Below are 17,541 nucleotides of genomic sequence, written 5' to 3'. Positions count from 1 at the left end.
GAAGGTCCGTTCGTTGACCTTCTCGCGCAACGTCTTCTGCTCTCCATCACCCAATTCCTCCTGTTGTCTTTTTCTCACTCTCTCCAATATTTTCTCTCTATTCAAAAATTCTTTTTTTTGTGTTTTGATTTTGGGACAAAAGACCATAATAGACTGTAGGTTTGTTCAGTTCAAAGTACATGGATCATTTGAAATCCTTTTGTAGCCAATCAATATCATTAAAATTTATGAGCAGTTTTTCGAAAATTTATTATAGATTTGCGAACTTTCTTATCAGAACTTTCGGTGCGGACATTGACATTTTCCAGTTTATTGCCTGTCAGAGATTCACTAACGGAAGCATTTTTGAGAAACCCTGAATTTGATGACTATTGTAAATACTTCATTCCACTTTACAATCAAATGGGAACCTTCCTAAAACTCATATATCTAGATTGTAAATCGCTTGTATGTAGTCTGGACCCACAGTATTCAAATGACCTCTCTGGTTGGACTCTTCAACTCTCTTCGTTATCTTATATTCTACAATTTTCTTACTGAATTGATCTTTCCCGTATTCCTAATTTTCACGAAGAAATCTGCCTAGTTTTAACATTTGAATTGGCATTCAAGTTTCCTAGAAGTTATACATTTTAATGTTCTCATCTTAACCCATTATTTAAAATTGCTCCATAAGATCCATTTCTTTAAGTTTCTCTATTTGCAGGTAGTTACTCGAATTGCGCGAAGTCCGAATCGTCTCCGATCGCATTTGAGTTTTTGCCGGACGGCCCCCGTCACAAACGGGCGTCAGCCTAACTCCCGTTGCAAAGCTAAAAAGGTTCATTTTCTTGGCATGGAACTCATTCTCTAGTACACATTTGTAATCCATCTTGGATTCCTGTTTCATCAGTCTTTTGTAGACAACCAAAGAAGGATCCACACGATCTATCTTCTACTTCTTCTTCAAAGCAACTCAATCAATCATCATGGTCCCAAACGAGGTTTTCCAAAAGTTGCTCTATGATCTGTTTTGTATGTGGCACGGTGTACAACGACATTACGATCCTCCAATACCTGATAGTGAAGAGCAGCGAATGCAAAAGGTTTGTGTATGTGTGCATTTTTGCGTCATTTCTAGTGTATGTTGATGACGTCGGGTGTCTGGAGACTGTATACGGTGAAGATGAAAAGAGCAGAGAGCGCACATCTGTGTAGGTTTGTACTGTTGGAGAGTGTTTGAGACGAAGAGACGCAGACATGTTGGTCATGAGTTGGTAGACAGAATCGTAGTATGTAGACTAGCTTACAGAAGTAATATAAAAGACAAGCTCAAAATAGTTTTATTGAGACCTTATAAATTGTCGCCTGCCAGTTCAATCTGAAAAAGAATGTGATTGAGAATTAAAATATGAATTTTCAGGTGAAAAACTTGATCTGTAAACTTCTCACTGAGATTGATGGACGTGTCAACCGAATCAAGCAGAACAACAGTCATCAACGTGGACAAGATTTTTATGAAGAATGGACGATGCTGACGTGGAATGTCTTGTGCATTACGAACCGTCTTCAGAATAGTCTCTCTCAAGTTGTGGTTTCAAACGAGGATAAGATGATCTACTCTCGTTTGAATCAAGCTCTTGTTGAGTTGGTTAACTATTCAAGAGACTTTCTTCCATTCCCTTCAAGTAATGAAATGGATCCAGAATATGTTATGCTGAGAGACAAAATGAATCTGACAATGATGAGTCTTCACGGTTTATACCGTCAGATGAACTCAGCAATGTATCAGACTCCAGATGACGTGGAGAACTTCAGAATCCATCTTCAAACATTTGGAGATGATATTCTGGTTCCTTGCCTAGAACAATACAAGACCTTCTGCAATAAGAATTGTATGACTCTCTGGTCAACAGTTCGATCTGTTCAAGTGGAGAGAATGAGAGATCAAGTCAAAGATCATGATTCTTCAATTGAAAATCTTGTTTCTTTCTACTCAAATATGACATATGTGCTGGCTGTTCTTGGTGCTCGTCTTCAAGGATTCAGATACGATTTGACTGTGAATAAGAAGTTTTTCAATTTCGATCCAGTCGCTCACATGTCTGAAGCTGTTTTCGCTGCTCTCGAACTTCTGATGTCAAATTGTGTCTTGGCCACAGAGCCATCAACTAGTGCTATTTTGGTGACCAACAATTTATTTGCGTAAGTATTATCGAAAGTCGTTAAACTAAACTCTAAATTTTTATATGTATTTCAGAATGAATTGTGGAGCATTGGCACGAGGAGTTGTGTTCAAAGACTTTGAGATTCAAGTAGTTTCAGAGGAAACAGCCGAACACATTCAATCAGAAATGTCTCGTCAACGTCTTCTACAACATCCTGCTCCAATAGGAAGCGTTCCATCTGCAGCTCTACTTGCAATGAAACCAACAACTGGAACGAAAAGAAGTAATGCAGCGAGTAATGCTGATTCAGCTAACAACACAGCTCACAAGAAAAGTGATGTAAACAGCAAAGAAAGTGTCATCATATACCCAGTCTATAACAGTAAGAACAGATATTGGGCAGCTACTTATCCTCATCTTTTGTGTACTACGAGACAAAAAGGACGTCAATCAGTTCACAATTCGTATCAAGATTTATCTCCATCTGGAACAAATACATCATCTTCGAACAATGACAAACAAGGAAGTGGAAAACGTCCGATATTCTATTTCCATATAAAAGCAACTATGTTTTCTCCGTCTGGAAGATTCGCCACTGCTCATACACTATCACTTCCATTCACAATCGCAACAAGAAGAAATCAAGATTGTCAAGTACAGAGAATGATGTCATCCTACACTGCAACAATATTTTGGTTATACGGATGTAACAGTCAGGATGGTCTTCTTTTGCAATGGATTGATGGTGGAATGCATTGGGATCATTTCAAACATTTGTTCAAACAACACTTTAAAGTGAATGCGGACGTGCAGAGGGGTCTTATTGACAATGATTTTGAACTTTTGAAGTATAAACTACAGTGTCCCGACTGTTGTTCAGGCCAAGATGGAGCAAGAATCAATGGAGTTCAACGTGAGTTTTACGGAAATACGGTATCCTCACACCGTTCAAAATCTTTATGAATTTTATGATTTTTAAAGTTTACTTTTACAGAAATCGTCACATTCAAGAATGTACTGTGTCCACACCTCCGTTATGAATGTAACAGTACAAATGTTCGTTTCTCAGTTTGGCGTGGAATGCTGGAGCTTCTTCAAATTTTCCATGACACCAGAAACAACGTCCGCAAACTTTGGGAAATGGGAATTCTGATGGGATTCTTGGAATTCGAAGAAGTTGACAGTCTACTGGAGAAGCACAAATCGGCGCTTATCATGCGTCTTTCATTCGTCACTGGAGGTATGTAAAAAGGGAAAGTGTCTCGGACATCTTTGTCTTTTCGGGGAGAGATTGGTTGACAAAATTGAAAAGAAAATAGAGAAAAGTTTACTGAGAGATGATTTTTGAACTATTCAGGAACCATCTGCTTCACTGTCAAATCTCTTGCTCACACTCTGGATGCCCGAGCCACTCGTCCAATTCATTTGGAGCCTCTTGATCTGAAAAGGCTTCAACAGAAATGTCTTCGAGACTATCTTCGAGATATTGCGGATGCTGAAAAAGTCAAATATCTTGTGACTGCAGATCACGAAGTTATGAGGATTGATGATATGCTCGAGGAGTTGAAAGATCTCGGAGGAAAACCAGATAGTCCATCAGAAAGTCGAGAAATTTCCAGTAATATTACTCATATGGGTGATATCGACACAATGCAACATATCAAATTCACTGCGATGAGAATTGCAGTTGTCACTTGTAAAGTGAAACCACCATCTGCCGATCAAGAAGAAAATGATGCGTTGTGAGTAATAATTCCAAGGATTTCCTAGAATATAATAATGAGTTTCAGACGAAATCGCTTATCAGCAACCTTCGGAACACGAGATGACGAATTTCTCCGTGAATTCGTTACACTTTCCAATCTATATGGAAAAAGCAAACAAGATTTGATTGATGCTCTTGATTCAATCCATGACAAGTTCCAACCAGGACCAGTTCGAAAAACCTCTTCTGTGTATGACGCAACTCGGCAGATTCCACTCGTCCCTGCTCCGATATCTCACAATATGGGGCCACCTATGATCTCTCCACCTCCTGCTAAGGTCCGCCCGCTCTCCGATTCTAATAAATCCTTACAATTCCCATTGCAGTTGGTTCGAGCTGAGCTTCCGCAGCCGTCCGGTGCAATGATGCGAGTGAGCTGCTCGCCCCCGAAGGTACTTTCCTTGTCTTCTGGCAAAATTAAAATAAATAATTTGCAGCCGTCGTCCCAGTTACCATCACCGCCACTTCCCCAGACGGTACTTCCACATATGTTCAACAATGGAGTGTCAATGATCTACGATCATCATCAACCACATTTCCAATATTAATGTTGGATTCCAACGACTAGTTATTCCTTGTTTTCTGTGCGGGTTTCATCTTTAAATTGTAATTCCAACTATTCCTTCTCATTCACCTACTCATTTACTTATTCCCATCTTACTTATAACGTGTATATATTGATGTTTAATCAATCAGCGAATACTTCTAAAGCACCTGAACTTTTGCTCAACTCTGGAAAGATAAAGATTCGATTCAACTTATTGTTTTTTGTTGCCTCAACTTTATTATCAGTTTTATTAATACAGAAATCAGGAAATGAATTGAAATGAGAGAATGGATATAAATAGAAATTCCGAATGGAATGATTGACGAAAAACAGACTAATAACTAGGACAGATTGGGTGATTTAGTTGGGCGATTTAATTACAGTATGTTCATTTCTTTGTTCATTGGAGAAGGTCGATAAGACATTTCTGAAGGTCCGATCCATTTGTTTTGACGGCGTTGACAACTACATTGTAGTCAAATCCCATTTCGAGGAGACGGTCGAATGTCTGTAAATAAAATGGTTGGGAATCCAGTCATTAACTACATTGAAATACCTTTTCAGTTTCCGAATCGTACACTGAAACAGACGATGGCTGTGATGGCTCTGGGATATTTTCTTCTGGAGTCTCAACAACATCGGAGAACTCGAGAAGGTCGTCTTCTACATTTTCCTGATGCTGTGGAAGTTCCATCTCTTGATATTGCCAAGATGGGCTGAGGCTTTCGAAATCAGAAGAAATGTTCTCAAATGACGAATGAATTGAGATTGGAGAAGTTGGTTGATGAACAGCTTCTCCTGGCATTGGAACTGCAGTTGGAAGTGGTGGAACGATGAGAGTCTCAACAATTGGAGCAGTTGGAACGACTGGTTCGATGACAATTGGAGCAGGGACAACTGGAGTAAAAGAGATTGGAGCCGGTGCAGATGGTATGGGCTGATTTGGAGCAGTTGGCGTAACAACAGGTTCAGCAACACGGGTTTGTGAGGTGCTGAGAATGGCTCTCATGAGTGCTTCAAGAGAGTTGCTGGTTGCTGGACTGGGTGGGAAAGGGATAGGTGTAGTCACCAGATCGTCTTTTGGAATCGGCTTCAAGTTGAGTTCGGCAAGTTTTCTTTGCAATTCAGCAGTGCTTGCTTCAGCTCTTTTCTTGGCCTCTTCTCTTGATTTCAATTGTTCTTCAGCTGCGGCAGCAAGAGTACTTGCAACAAGTTTCTCAGATGTTCTCTTGTAAACCGTCTTCTTCTTAGCCTTCTTGATTTTTGGTCCGGACGAAGATTCAGAAGATTTCTTGGAAGAATCCTCACTCTTCTCGGCATCTTGAGAATTCGATCCAAAGCATTTCTCCTCACAATGCCTCTTCAAGTTATCCACTTTCTCCTCAACCTTCTTTACTCCAGCCTCCATAGTAGATCTCTCAATGATTTTCTTCTCCATATTAGCCTGTGCTCCATCAGCCAAATCCATGAAACTTTTGCTCAAAGTGCTGAAGGTGTCCTTGAGAATAGAAGCACTATTGATCAATGCAGCACATGTTTCATCATTGAAGAACCCTGAAAAACATAAGCATTACAAAAATATCTCAAAATGTAAAAAGTTAAAACTCACTAGCTTCTGGACCAGTTACTGGAGCAGCCGCTGGAGTGAAAGTTGGTGCTTGGACTGGAGTAGGAACGACAGGTGGAGAGACTGAAGTTTCAGTAGAACGAGTAGTTCTTGATGCTCCCTTCCAGACATTTGAATCAACAGCTCTCAGTTCTGCTCCCGAGAGGAACGGAAGACAAGGTCTTTGCATGTAACTTGGGAATACATTGTTTGGAGAGTTATTGGTGACATATGCTGGGATTTTAGTCTTATTTGGATGGACGATACGGACCATTGCGTGCTCAAAGTGAACCGAGTTCTTCTCACATTTCTCACACAAGTCATAATCGGCACACTCGAGACATTTGTAACGATGTCCCACAATATCTCCGAGACAAGCATCGCATGATGCGGAGTGCTTGACTGGTGGGAATGGTCTGTTCACTTTCTCAGCAGCAACTGGAGCCCTCTTTGGTTCCATTGAATTGAGATCTGCAAGTGTTTGCAAGACACTGACACGTTCAATCTCATTCTGAAGCTTCTCAATATTCTTCAAAGTGAGCTCTTGGTTCTGCTCAATACGCTTGAGAGCAGCGCTGCTCTTTGATTCACGATCTCCTTTGGAAGATTTCTTGTTCGAAGAAGAGCAAGTAGATCCAGATTCAAGACGAACGAAGAGTTGAGGAGTACGGGAGAACGTGGTGATTCGAATCTTAGACATCACCTGCTCAGAGTCAGTGAATTCGTAGATTGGGCCATTGACGTCACCTGAATTCCAATAATAGTAATGATCAGAGATCTATTTTTACTTACCGTAGAAAAGGCGATAATCGGCAGAATTGAAGAGTTCTCTCGCCTTCTCTGTTATCTGTTCAAGGGCCTGATCGTTTTTAAGAATCATCAAAACAGATTGAGGATTATGGCTCGTGTAAAAAGTAACACGAACTTGCATTTGATGAGGAGCAGATGATGTAGCAGCCATCTAGAAAACGAAGAATTAGAAAATGAAAGAGAAAAGATGTGAAAAGAGATGAATGAGGATCAGGATAATAATTTCAAAAGTTTCGTAGTTGGAAAACGATTACTGTAACAACTGCAAATTCTACAAAAGATACAAGTAACTGTAGACGTGTGTGTTCAAAAGAGTGAATCTATTGACACTCTGAGTGTATTGAGCATTGCGAAATCCAATAGTTTCGTAATAATATAGGTCATCGTCATCACTAAATTATTGTGTTATATTTCAACGTTATCTAGAATAGTCATGAAAGACGAAATGATCCCAGTGTGGGTGGATTATGAGAATTACAAAATGGACAAAAGTTAGAAAAAGCTATTTTTGGAGAAAATGAAGATGTTTACGAGAATAATGGAACATTGATGTAACAACGAAAACACCCCAAACTTCAAAGTTCAAGGTGGTAACTGAACTTCTTCTTCTTCTTCTTATAGATCACTTTTTTGAATTGATTTCATCTTGATCATCTAAAATGTGGAGATATTCTAGAACGTTCTGTTGGCTGTTGAGCTATGTGTGCCTTCTGGTGTTGCTATGGAAAGAGAAATGAGGACGAGAGCGGCATCCATCTCTCCCTTTCTCGATTCTCTTGTTCTTTCCCTCTATTTCTCAGTATAACACATGACCGAGCGCCTCAAAGTGTATTGATTGTCCCCCAACATAGGGAGAGATAGAGACGCAGACTTTAGTCAATTTCAGAAATAGTATAGAATACAGAGAGATGAATGCAAATGACGAGATACTACGCACAGCTGAGTGAGCGAACGAAAATGGATTTTGTTGTTATTTTTCTTAAAAGCGCGGACGAAGAAGGAAGAGGGAGAAGTGGAAGAAGAAGAACAATTTCATTTAAAATTTAAAATGAAGAACATGTGGTACTGCAATCTATTGATAACGTATTAAAATCCTGTGTCAACAGAATCTGACTGTACAGCGGATGGTGGTATTTATTATGGAGAAAGAAACGGAATGAGAGAGAAAGAGAACGCGTGATGTCATGAATTTCGAAAGATAGGAATAATATTATGATAGAAACAAGCCAATGGGAAACTGAATCATTCTAGGATTCTTCCAAACACTTCCCAGAAGCTTGAAAAAAGAAGAGTACGGTAGCTATGTTTGAGAATCTACGAGTTGTGAGACCTGAGTTTTCGAAGTTATATTCTCTTGTTGAGCTATTCACGACATTCAAAAGTTGTTGTCCTGGAAATCATATTCTCTGGAAAAACTTTTTTGTTCACCGCCACTGAAATCGAGCAAGAAACGTGTTCATTAAAACATGGAAATTCGAGAATTAATTGGCTTCGGACCTGAATAAATTCTTTCCAACTGCAGTTGCTTCGGCATTTATCCGTTCCGGGTGAATCCCGCTAATCTATCTGAATGTTAAAAACTTTATAATTTCTTTGTTCCGATTTCTGTTCTAAATTCCGAGTTCCTGAACGGCAAAAATCAGGAGCAACGTATACATTAAAACACGTTTAATCGGAGGTTAATGTAAAAAAACGAACAACAACAAGAAATAGCTCTAAAATGCCTACAAAATTAGAAACAGATTTAATGAATTTCGTCTCTGAATGATCGTCGTGACTTGTCTTTGTACGTATAGTCTGGTTCTTCTTCCCACAATCCCAAATTGCGTTCTCGACCGATCTCGTCCTAAATGAAAAAAAATAGTTTTGAAAGTAATGCAGTGATACCAACCTGCTTGTTATAGTTATGTTGCATCATCAAATATTTTATTCTCTTTCTCAATTCGTGCCATCTTTTCGGCGAATTCTGCTTTAATTTCGAGTCATACAGATTACGATAATGAATTAATTTGATGAGCTCATTCGCTTTGTGCTGTCCTGGGAATCCACGTAGCCATGTCGGTGTGTGATACTGGAGTTGCGCTGGATGAACAGATCCGTCACCCAGAAGATCAATGTAGTCATTTTGACCGAATCGAGCGGCTTCATCACTCCATTGATCGCGCACTTTATAGTTTGGCCGAGCTACTGGCACTTTACAATCAGGAATACGGGGAAGAGGATCTACACCTTGTTGGTGATAGCGGAAAGTATAACCTGAAAAAGATGGAATTGTTACAAAACAAAAGGATAGACTTATCGGCAAAGTTTCATGATTTTCATATTTTTTCGTACAAGTTAAAATGTGTTCTTACCAGCGTCAGTATACTTGGCTGTTGATTTTTCACGATCGTCTACAACTCGTGGTACAGAACTGCGATCGTGAAATCCGCGGACCGACGTCGTCCGAATGACGGATGTTAATCGAGAAGCACAGGCAGAGGCCATCACCTGAAAATTAAAGAATACAAAAACTCTTACGCTAATCCAATTATCAGAAAGCAAAGAATATGGAAGGATTAAAATAAATCAAGAGAATGAATTTACGATCTGTATTTTTTTGATCTATTTCTCTCATCTGTATTCAAATTGGCGCGAATATTTGTTTTTGTTTGATTTGGGTTCGTATGAAAAACTTTTTTCATTCAATCATTCTCACTTTTTAGTTTTAGCTCTGGTTTTCCAAATTACGATTGTCTTACCAAAATTGTTTCAGTTCGCTCATCATAATGGATTCTGCATCTGTTTCTTCAAAAGAAAACGACAAAAGTGTCCCCAACTCAATGGTTCTCGAAGTAAGGACGAAAGACAGGCAGATGACCGAAGACGAACTTATGCATTTTATTCAAATCTCCGAACCGAGCAACAAAAAACAAAAACGTGGTACACTGACGGCCGAGGAAGAGTTTGACCAATGGATTGAAGATAACAAAGACCGATTCAGACATAATTCCTCAACACGAAATGAATGGAAAAATTGCATCTTTGTGAGTTTTCAATCATTGATGTAATCCACCAGAATTTAATCTAATGCTTACAGATGTACAACTTCTTTCGAAGACGAGGAAGTCAAAACAGAGCCAGCAGTTATCTTCAGAAAATTGAAAACGCAAAAACCGAGAAAATAAGAGCTCGAGTTTCGAAGGTATTATACTTCAACAACTTAAAACTTGAATCGTTTATTTTTCTAGATTCGAAAACTCGATTTGGAATATGTATCGCTCCCTGTCGAGAGAGTCAATCCGGAAGATGCCAAGCGACGAAAGAACCTAGAAAGCAAAGCGAAGGCAGAATCGGCAGCCGACAAAATGAACGCTCAAAGAATTTTGAGAAGCATTCTTTTCAATGGACAATACTGATTATCACCTAACACTAAAGTATGCCGCTGGAAACTAATAATTGAAAATAATAACTCCAAGTTTTATTGTAAACCACCTAAATTTCACTTTTCCATTGTGTTGATTATTGGATGATTTCGTACTTTATTATTGCTTTAAAAGTATACTAATTGAGGTGAAGTTTTTGAAATTAATAAACTTGAATGCGATTCAGACGAAGCTTTAAATAAAAGAAATAGAAAAAAAAGTTGTGAAAATTGTCCACGAGGAGTACACGAAGAGAAAAATCGCACCGCAGACACTTGATTTGACGCCACATCTCACAGTTATTTTCAGAAAAAAAGTTGATCACTCTTTTCTAATCACTACTTTTGAAAATTTGAAATACTTATCGAAATTTTAGGTTAGGTAGTTTTATTTCCGAGTTAGAGTTTTTCGTGCTTTTGAAGTTTTAACTTTGGAAACATGCTAACTATTAGAAAGTACTACGTTCTATTAACTTCATTCATTCAAATCAACGAAAATTATGTCATATACAAAACAGTAATTTCACAATACATATCTTATGCCATAAGTCTCGAATAAGTTAATCATTATTCTTGCATATAATTTTGGACGTTCATCGGACACTGAAAGATCCGAAACAAAACCTTCATACAAATTGCGACAAATCAAAAAGTTTTCAGAGATTAACCGTTTCCCCCTCTCTAACGGATTAGTTCAGCCTGTTCATCGATTTTTGTGCGGAAACATACTTTTCTTTCCTGTGTGCCACGTCAGGCCAATGTAAACAAATTTGACACACATGGCGTCAAGACCTACTCATGTCGTGGCTCTATTCTCCAACGACTTCACATCTTCTTAGATGCTGATTTTTTGTTTTCCGTTTGTCTTCCTGTCCGTTATAGTGTTTTCTCATTCATATAGTAACTGACCTCATTTGGTCACTTCTTCATGACATTTCTTTCCTTCTCTTTTACGCACCTAATTGCTGCTATTTTCGTTTCGAGGTATTGAATTCTTTGGCATTCTTTCTCGAACAATTCCCATAAAATTTGTCTTGTTTTCTCATAATCAATTTTGTCATTATTTTCAGCTCTCTTCTGATGAAACTACGACTTTTTGTCGTTTTACTAGTCTTCTCAGCAACTTCGTTTGCCGATAACAAACAAGCAGTAGAAGTAAATCCAGAAGACGTTGACGACGTGAAACCACCAATTGAGGAAGATGAAGAACGAAAAGATGAATCATTAGAAAAAGTCACCACTCCTCCAACCTTGACTTTTCTGAGCTCGACTGCCAACGTCACTGCTCCAGCTGAAGTTGTTGCGATTCCAGCGGCAACCAATGCTACAAACGTAGTAAGTGTGATGTTTTTTTTTGACAATACGAAGAATGCAATTTTCAGGAAGTAAAATCTGATCACGATAAAAAAGAAGAACTACTAACTGGAAAAGACGAAACACCACTGGCAAAAACAGAAGCTATTCCAGAAGCAACAACTATCGCAGTAGAAACTTTAGCACCAATTGTTCCGAAAGATCCAGAAGAGGCAGATGATGTGAAAGAGGAAGAAAAGGAGAACGCAGCACCTGAATTCGAAGCAAAACAAGAAGTTGAAGGAGGAAAGGGAGAAGAGGACCCGGATGCAAATGTTGATAAGCCAGCAGCCGTCGATCCTCCAAAGGATGAAGCTGATGGAGCTGCAAAAGAAGATCGTGAAACCCCTGCAGTCGGAGCAGAGGGATTGCATGAAGCTGTTGAAGAAGCGCGTGGAAATCCAGCTCCAGGGGCTGCAGTAGCTGACAAAAAGAAAGATTCGGCCGATGAAGAGCAAACTTTGGAAGCTGGTCCAGTAATACGGCCAAATAGATTGGATTCTTCTGTAAGTTTTCAGAATACATGAATAAACAATACGATTTTATGATATCGAAATACAGCTTGTGAATACATTTCTTCCAAATCCCACCAACACCGAAATATGTTTTATGTAACTTATTTTTCCAGAGTGAATATCAGTCAAGTTTCCAACGTATTCGTGGCTCGGAAGAGGAAGGAACTGGATTTATGTCATTCTTCTTCATCGCCTCGTTCCTCATCATAGCTATCTACTTGCTTCAGCACAATAAGAAAAAGCTTCTTGGTTCGTTTTCCGAAGAATATACAACTTTTTCCAATAAGTTACTCGCTTATAACAAAAAATATTTGTAGGTCTCATGTTTGAAGGCCGATCTGGAAGAGGATCACGCTCGAGAGCCGGAAATGTCCGTTATCGTCGATTGAGCCAAAATGAGTCTGGCAACTGAATATTCCATCGTTTATATATGTTTCCCCGTTTTAAATCATATTCTTGTTGAATTCTTCACTGGTACATAGCCTCCTACCTTCTTTGTGCATTTTAAACATTTTCATCATCTTCAAATAGCTTTATATATCTGTTTCCTCCCGTTCCCTTTCCGCCTTCCCTGCTTTTGCCTTGTCCGTTCACTTTTTTATGATATCCAGTACGGTTCGTCATTCTTTTTGTGCCTTTTCCTTCATGTTCATAATAGAAATATCCTTATTAAGACCAGTGTTGTCGATATTGAGTAATGCGTATATATATGATGAGTTCATCATTCTCCAGCGCTTTTCCAAGATTACGTGTAGCTTGATGCCGCGCAATCAAAGAAAAAAGCCGTGACTTGGCCTATGCCGATAAGACCAACAGGGTCTATTCAGGTTTCATCTTCAAATTTCCATAAACGCTTCGTTTTCTTCTTGAGGCGAGGGGCAGATGTTGTCGGAATGCAGACCTCTTATCAATGACTTTTTGAACTTGAAGAGTAGACTAGAAACGCGGAAGACGGCTTCATATTGCAACGATTAGCCGTTTCGCGGCCGCCCAGAAGACAAAGAAAAAACGTGCTAATAATTAGAAAAGGCGTCGAAATGTATCTAACTGATATGGATAGTTCGGTGGTTCAAGACACATTTTCCCATTTTTAGACGATATTGCCTTGGTTGAAAAATACTGGAAGTGAGAGAAAAAAAAAACTTGGACGAATTGAAAAATATTCACACGATGATAGTGAGTCCAAAAGATATAAATTTAAGAAATTTCATTACCGAATAAAGTCATTATAAATAGACAGTGTTCTATCGAAGAATAGAAAAAAAAACAGCAAATTTCCTATAATTATAAATTCTATAATTTTCTATAAATTCAAAGAATCCCTACTTCGTTGATGATCCTCGAGGATATAACTTATCCTGTCAGAACTAGCAAAATGTTGACAGGGATAGTGTTGAAGTAAGCTGTTTTCAAGACATTCATCACACGAGTGAAGATCAAAAGAGGGCAATTCTCGTTATTGTTCGAATGTATCCAAAAGATCAAAGGGTATCTCGTTTGAACTTCCATGGAGGCGGAGTTTATATTCTCGAGAAAACAATGATTCTCTCGCAGTCATCCTTCATTAGAATAGCTGTTCTGAAGCTCGTGCAAATGAGATTTTCTGATATCGTCCGTAAGTTTTGAAACTTTTAAACACTTTGGAAACACTTTTCCCATTCTCGGATCTTTTAGAACCTAAAAGTTTATCAGTTTTGATTCTTTACATAAGAAATATAGCTGCAGTATTTTTGATAATATTCCATGACACCGACTGAGATGAGGAACTTTCAAAACGTTGACCTTCTCGTATATCTTTACAGCGGAAGGTCTATAAGAGACTAGATCGAATACAACTTTCACCGTAACAACATTCTATCTCCGCCTAGACAGTTTTTATGAACAAGTCTCATCACAGAAACATTCTTCCCTTGTTTTATGTTCTCTGTGTTGTACGTTCCAATCTTCCAAAATGATCTATTCCTTCTTGTATATAATTCGTCTTCGTCTCCAATCAAAACACACCTTCACTCGTTTCTGTAGACACTGATCTTGCCACCGTCGCGCGTAGTTTTATCTCTTCTAATTCATTGTCCTTTTCACGAAAAGACACGGTATGGCAGACGGGTTTAAGTTGCGACAAAAAGACAAGAAGCCAGGGCAAAGATCAGAGAAATATAATTTGTACTTGAGAACAATTCCAGAAAGTGAGGTCAAGTTCAAGTTGAAATGTTTCGTGAGTTGAACAATATTGAACAGCGAAATCTATAAGTTTTCAGATGATCCGTTCCAGGAATTTCCAAGGAAAGATGTCACAATTTTCAGGAATGTCCCAGATAAATACGAGAGAGGCGATTCTTGAGTTCATGTTGGAAGTTTGAGCAAGCGGACGAACTATTTGAATACCGTTACTGAAGAAGTCGTTCAAAGTTGCTCATCATTTAATACGACCATAACTTGATACACAACCTCGTCCTATCCGTTACCGTAATCCCATTTTCACTCTTTCATTAGCTCTTTGATTGCCATCTAAACTTTTTCTGAAATCTTTTTTCACCCCATTTAACTTCCGAAACCTCATTCTCAAATCACCTTTCTTTTCTCAATACGTGAGAATTCGAATCTGCCCTTTTCTATCAAACCCAGACAATATATCGGCGGCAAATTCGAAGCTTTGGAGCGAATCTTACGCAATACTCGTTTTTTTATTCAATTGTTAGACTAGACTAAAAAAGAAAAAGAAAGAGAAAAGAATAGAAATTGGATTCGCAACTAGAGTACATTGGTTCTTTTAACAAGAGAGATTATGAAATGTCGAAACGAGATGAGATTTCTGAATTCGTATAAAAGTCTTACGCTAGATTTATTACCGTTTACGATGTGGGAAGATTCTGAATTCATGGATGGGTATTCGTATAGTCTTTCTTTTCATGACTACCTTCTCGTTTTTCTGTTTTTCTGTTTTCTTCTTCTCGTCTACTCTTTAATTTTGATTTCGGTGAGTTCTTAGGGAATGGCGAAAGTTTGAAATGGAAAAAAAGACAATTTTCAAAAAAAGGGTTGAAAACTGGAAAAGTCACTCACAAGATTTTGCAGTGGTGGCTCTTGAAGGATAGAGTGCCATGAAAATCACTTCTGCGCTCACTGTTCAAAAAGGGCACAAGTGGGAATTTGAAGACAAAAACGTGTCTACAGACAGTTGAGTTTTAGGATTCAAGATAGGCTGAAACAGAATTCAGAAAGTTTGAGATTGTAACTTTCTGAAAGTACGATAACTGAAATGTGTATCAAACCATATAAGATTGTATTATGAGTTTTAGATGCATTTAGTTGTTAGATTGATCCCGCTCAATCAGAATCTGAAACTAAAAAACATAGAATCAGAAAATATTGCTAGTCAAACCACTATACTATCATACGTACCTTGTTTTCTTCTAGTACAGACTCACCTGTTTCCATAAAAAGCATGAAATATATACAAGAATGGATTCAATCTGAATAAATCCTTCTTCATCTTCTTCTTCTTGTCTTACCGTATCAGTGCTTCTCTGATTGGTTGGATGTTGGGAATTGGCGATGATATAAGCCTGATTATCACTCCCAAACCGTTTTCATATCTTAGATCAACCTCTATCCGAATTCTTCATTTCATCTATCATACCGTATCTACGTGATATTTCTTTCAAGCATCCAGTTCAAGAGACCAACCCAAATCCAAGTGATCAACGTAAATATAAAAATAAAAGAAGTGTCAGGTGGATGTATATACCATGGACAACGAGACATGATATCATTTTAGCAATAAACTTCCTAAAGTCGAAAAGGGGATTTGCTTCGGCTTCTTTGATATGAAATACCGTTCATATACGAACTTGAAAACAATGGAAAATGGATTCTCGGAGATCTTTGAAAACTATTTTTTTGCTTTTTTTCTACCTACAGAATAGGTTCATAGTTCTTATTGATCATCCAAACAGTTAGATCAGAAGTTTCGAAGTGTCCTTGATACTTTGTTTCTAAAGAATAGGATTAAAATGGATTTCAAAGAATACAGACACATTTTAAAAGTCATCTAACTGCATGCTTTGGAAATCTTTTTTATTGTCAATAAACGGAAAAGAGGAAGGCTAAAAGGAAGGATAACATAATATATGAAACAACTCCGATCTAAACAGCAGACAAATGAAAAATATATGATTTCATGAACTCTGTTTCATTGGAAAACGGTACATCGGAACTGTCATTCAGACGGTTCAATTATATTGGCGAGACAGAATCTTTTTGATTTTTAACACGACCAATGAGGCTTCAGATCAAATTTTTTTCAATGTATTGTCAATTAGAAAGATAATAAGCTATAAGAAAGCTGGGACATTATCAAAACAACAACTCTTCATGATTCCAATATTTCTTTCCCACAATGAGTAGGAACTGTTGACTTCTTATAGAACGTGTTGATTTCTGTTTTCTCATTTCAGATTCGAGAATTTGAACATTCTTAAAACAATGTGACTGTCACGCAAAGTTAGTTCCAGAAATAAAGATATAAGACGGTCGAAATTTCAAAATTTCTTGCTCACGAACTTATTTTCTTAAAAATTGAGAAATTTTGTACTAGTACATATTTATTTTTTAGTTTTAGACTTCGTTCAAAAATGTGTGAAAAATCATGATGTAGAACAAATTTGCTTCACTTCGATCTGTTCACGTCATTTTCTGTTCTTTTTTCAAAGTTTGTTCAAAAGTACAAGTACAGAATCGGTATCAATACCGATTCTGTGAAATTCCTCCAGATTCGGTATGCATACCGATTCTGTACTCTGCATAAAAGGTCACGTGAAAAAAAGGATTTATCCAAGTTTATTCAAAAGTACAGAATCGGTATCGATACCGATTCTGTACTTCTGTACCAAACAACAATTCTGTATAAAAGGTCACGTGAAATATTGAAAATCCACGGTTTCGTATTGTCAAATTTTATTTATGATATTTTCGTTTACGTGGATTCAAATCTGATGTTCATCGAGTGGATAAACTGACAAAAATGACAATTTTCGATGGATAATCACCTAGATTTTGTTATTCGATTTTGAACAACTTCACATTTTCTTATTCAACAACACAAAAAAGTTTGTGTTAATGAACATTGCAAAAAAGGTTTTAAAGTGTTTCCTTTTATAGTAAGAAAATGTGAAGTTGTTCAAAATCGAATAACAAAATCTAGGTGATTATCCATCGAAAATTGTCATTTTTGTCAGTTTATCCACTCGATGAACATCAGATTTGAATCCACGTAAACGAAAATATCATAAATAAAATTTGACAATACGAAACCGTGGATTTTCAATATTTCACGTGACCTTTTATACAGAATTGTTGTTTGGTACAGAAGTACAGAATCGGTATCGATACCGAT

The 17,541-nt window shown here is 37.8% G+C and overlaps 6 protein-coding genes across 6 annotated transcripts; 3 read left to right on the top strand and 3 right to left on the bottom strand.

Moving 5' to 3' along the window:
* Positions 1-968: 968 nt before the first annotated feature.
* On the top strand, positions 969-4,460 carry GCK72_014222 (uncharacterized protein; the record flags this gene model as incomplete). Its single annotated transcript, XM_053730187.1, has 8 exons — positions 969-1,085; positions 1,403-2,184; positions 2,240-3,060; positions 3,142-3,387; positions 3,505-3,889; positions 3,938-4,190; positions 4,239-4,304; positions 4,350-4,460. The coding sequence occupies 8 exons, from the start codon at positions 969-971 to the stop codon at positions 4,458-4,460; spliced, it is 2,781 nt and encodes a 926-aa protein (XP_053584959.1).
* A 399-nt stretch (positions 4,461-4,859) lies between these two features.
* GCK72_014221 (uncharacterized protein) lies at positions 4,860-7,026 on the bottom strand (the record flags this gene model as incomplete). Its single annotated transcript, XM_003100671.2, has 4 exons — positions 4,860-4,967; positions 5,016-6,013; positions 6,069-6,812; positions 6,858-7,026. The coding sequence occupies 4 exons, from the start codon at positions 7,024-7,026 to the stop codon at positions 4,860-4,862; spliced, it is 2,019 nt and encodes a 672-aa protein (XP_003100719.1).
* A 1,593-nt stretch (positions 7,027-8,619) lies between these two features.
* Positions 8,620-9,362, bottom strand: GCK72_014220 (uncharacterized protein; the record flags this gene model as incomplete). Its single annotated transcript, XM_003100667.2, has 3 exons — positions 8,620-8,721; positions 8,767-9,131; positions 9,230-9,362. 3 exons carry the CDS (start codon positions 9,360-9,362, stop codon positions 8,620-8,622), a joined length of 600 nt encoding a protein of 199 aa, XP_003100715.1.
* A 281-nt stretch (positions 9,363-9,643) lies between these two features.
* On the top strand, positions 9,644-10,273 carry GCK72_014219 (uncharacterized protein; the record flags this gene model as incomplete). The annotated part of the gene is made up of 3 exons (XM_003100665.2): positions 9,644-9,901; positions 9,955-10,059; positions 10,106-10,273. The coding sequence occupies 3 exons, from the start codon at positions 9,644-9,646 to the stop codon at positions 10,271-10,273; spliced, it is 531 nt and encodes a 176-aa protein (XP_003100713.2).
* A 973-nt stretch (positions 10,274-11,246) lies between these two features.
* GCK72_014217 (uncharacterized protein) lies at positions 11,247-12,649 on the bottom strand (the record flags this gene model as incomplete). Its single annotated transcript, XM_053730186.1, has 3 exons — positions 11,247-11,602; positions 11,845-12,135; positions 12,637-12,649. The coding sequence occupies 3 exons, from the start codon at positions 12,647-12,649 to the stop codon at positions 11,247-11,249; spliced, it is 660 nt and encodes a 219-aa protein (XP_053584958.1).
* Positions 11,359-12,558, top strand: GCK72_014218 (uncharacterized protein; the record flags this gene model as incomplete). The annotated part of the gene is made up of 4 exons (XM_003100740.2): positions 11,359-11,613; positions 11,661-12,137; positions 12,260-12,395; positions 12,464-12,558. The coding sequence occupies 4 exons, from the start codon at positions 11,359-11,361 to the stop codon at positions 12,556-12,558; spliced, it is 963 nt and encodes a 320-aa protein (XP_003100788.2).
* Positions 12,650-17,541: the final 4,892 nt, after the last annotated feature.

This window comes from Caenorhabditis remanei, chromosome IV (genome assembly GCF_010183535.1).
Source record: "Caenorhabditis remanei strain PX506 chromosome IV, whole genome shotgun sequence".
NCBI classification, from domain to species: Eukaryota; Metazoa; Nematoda; class Chromadorea; order Rhabditida; family Rhabditidae; genus Caenorhabditis; species Caenorhabditis remanei.
This window is presented reverse-complemented; position numbering and strand designations above follow the sequence as displayed.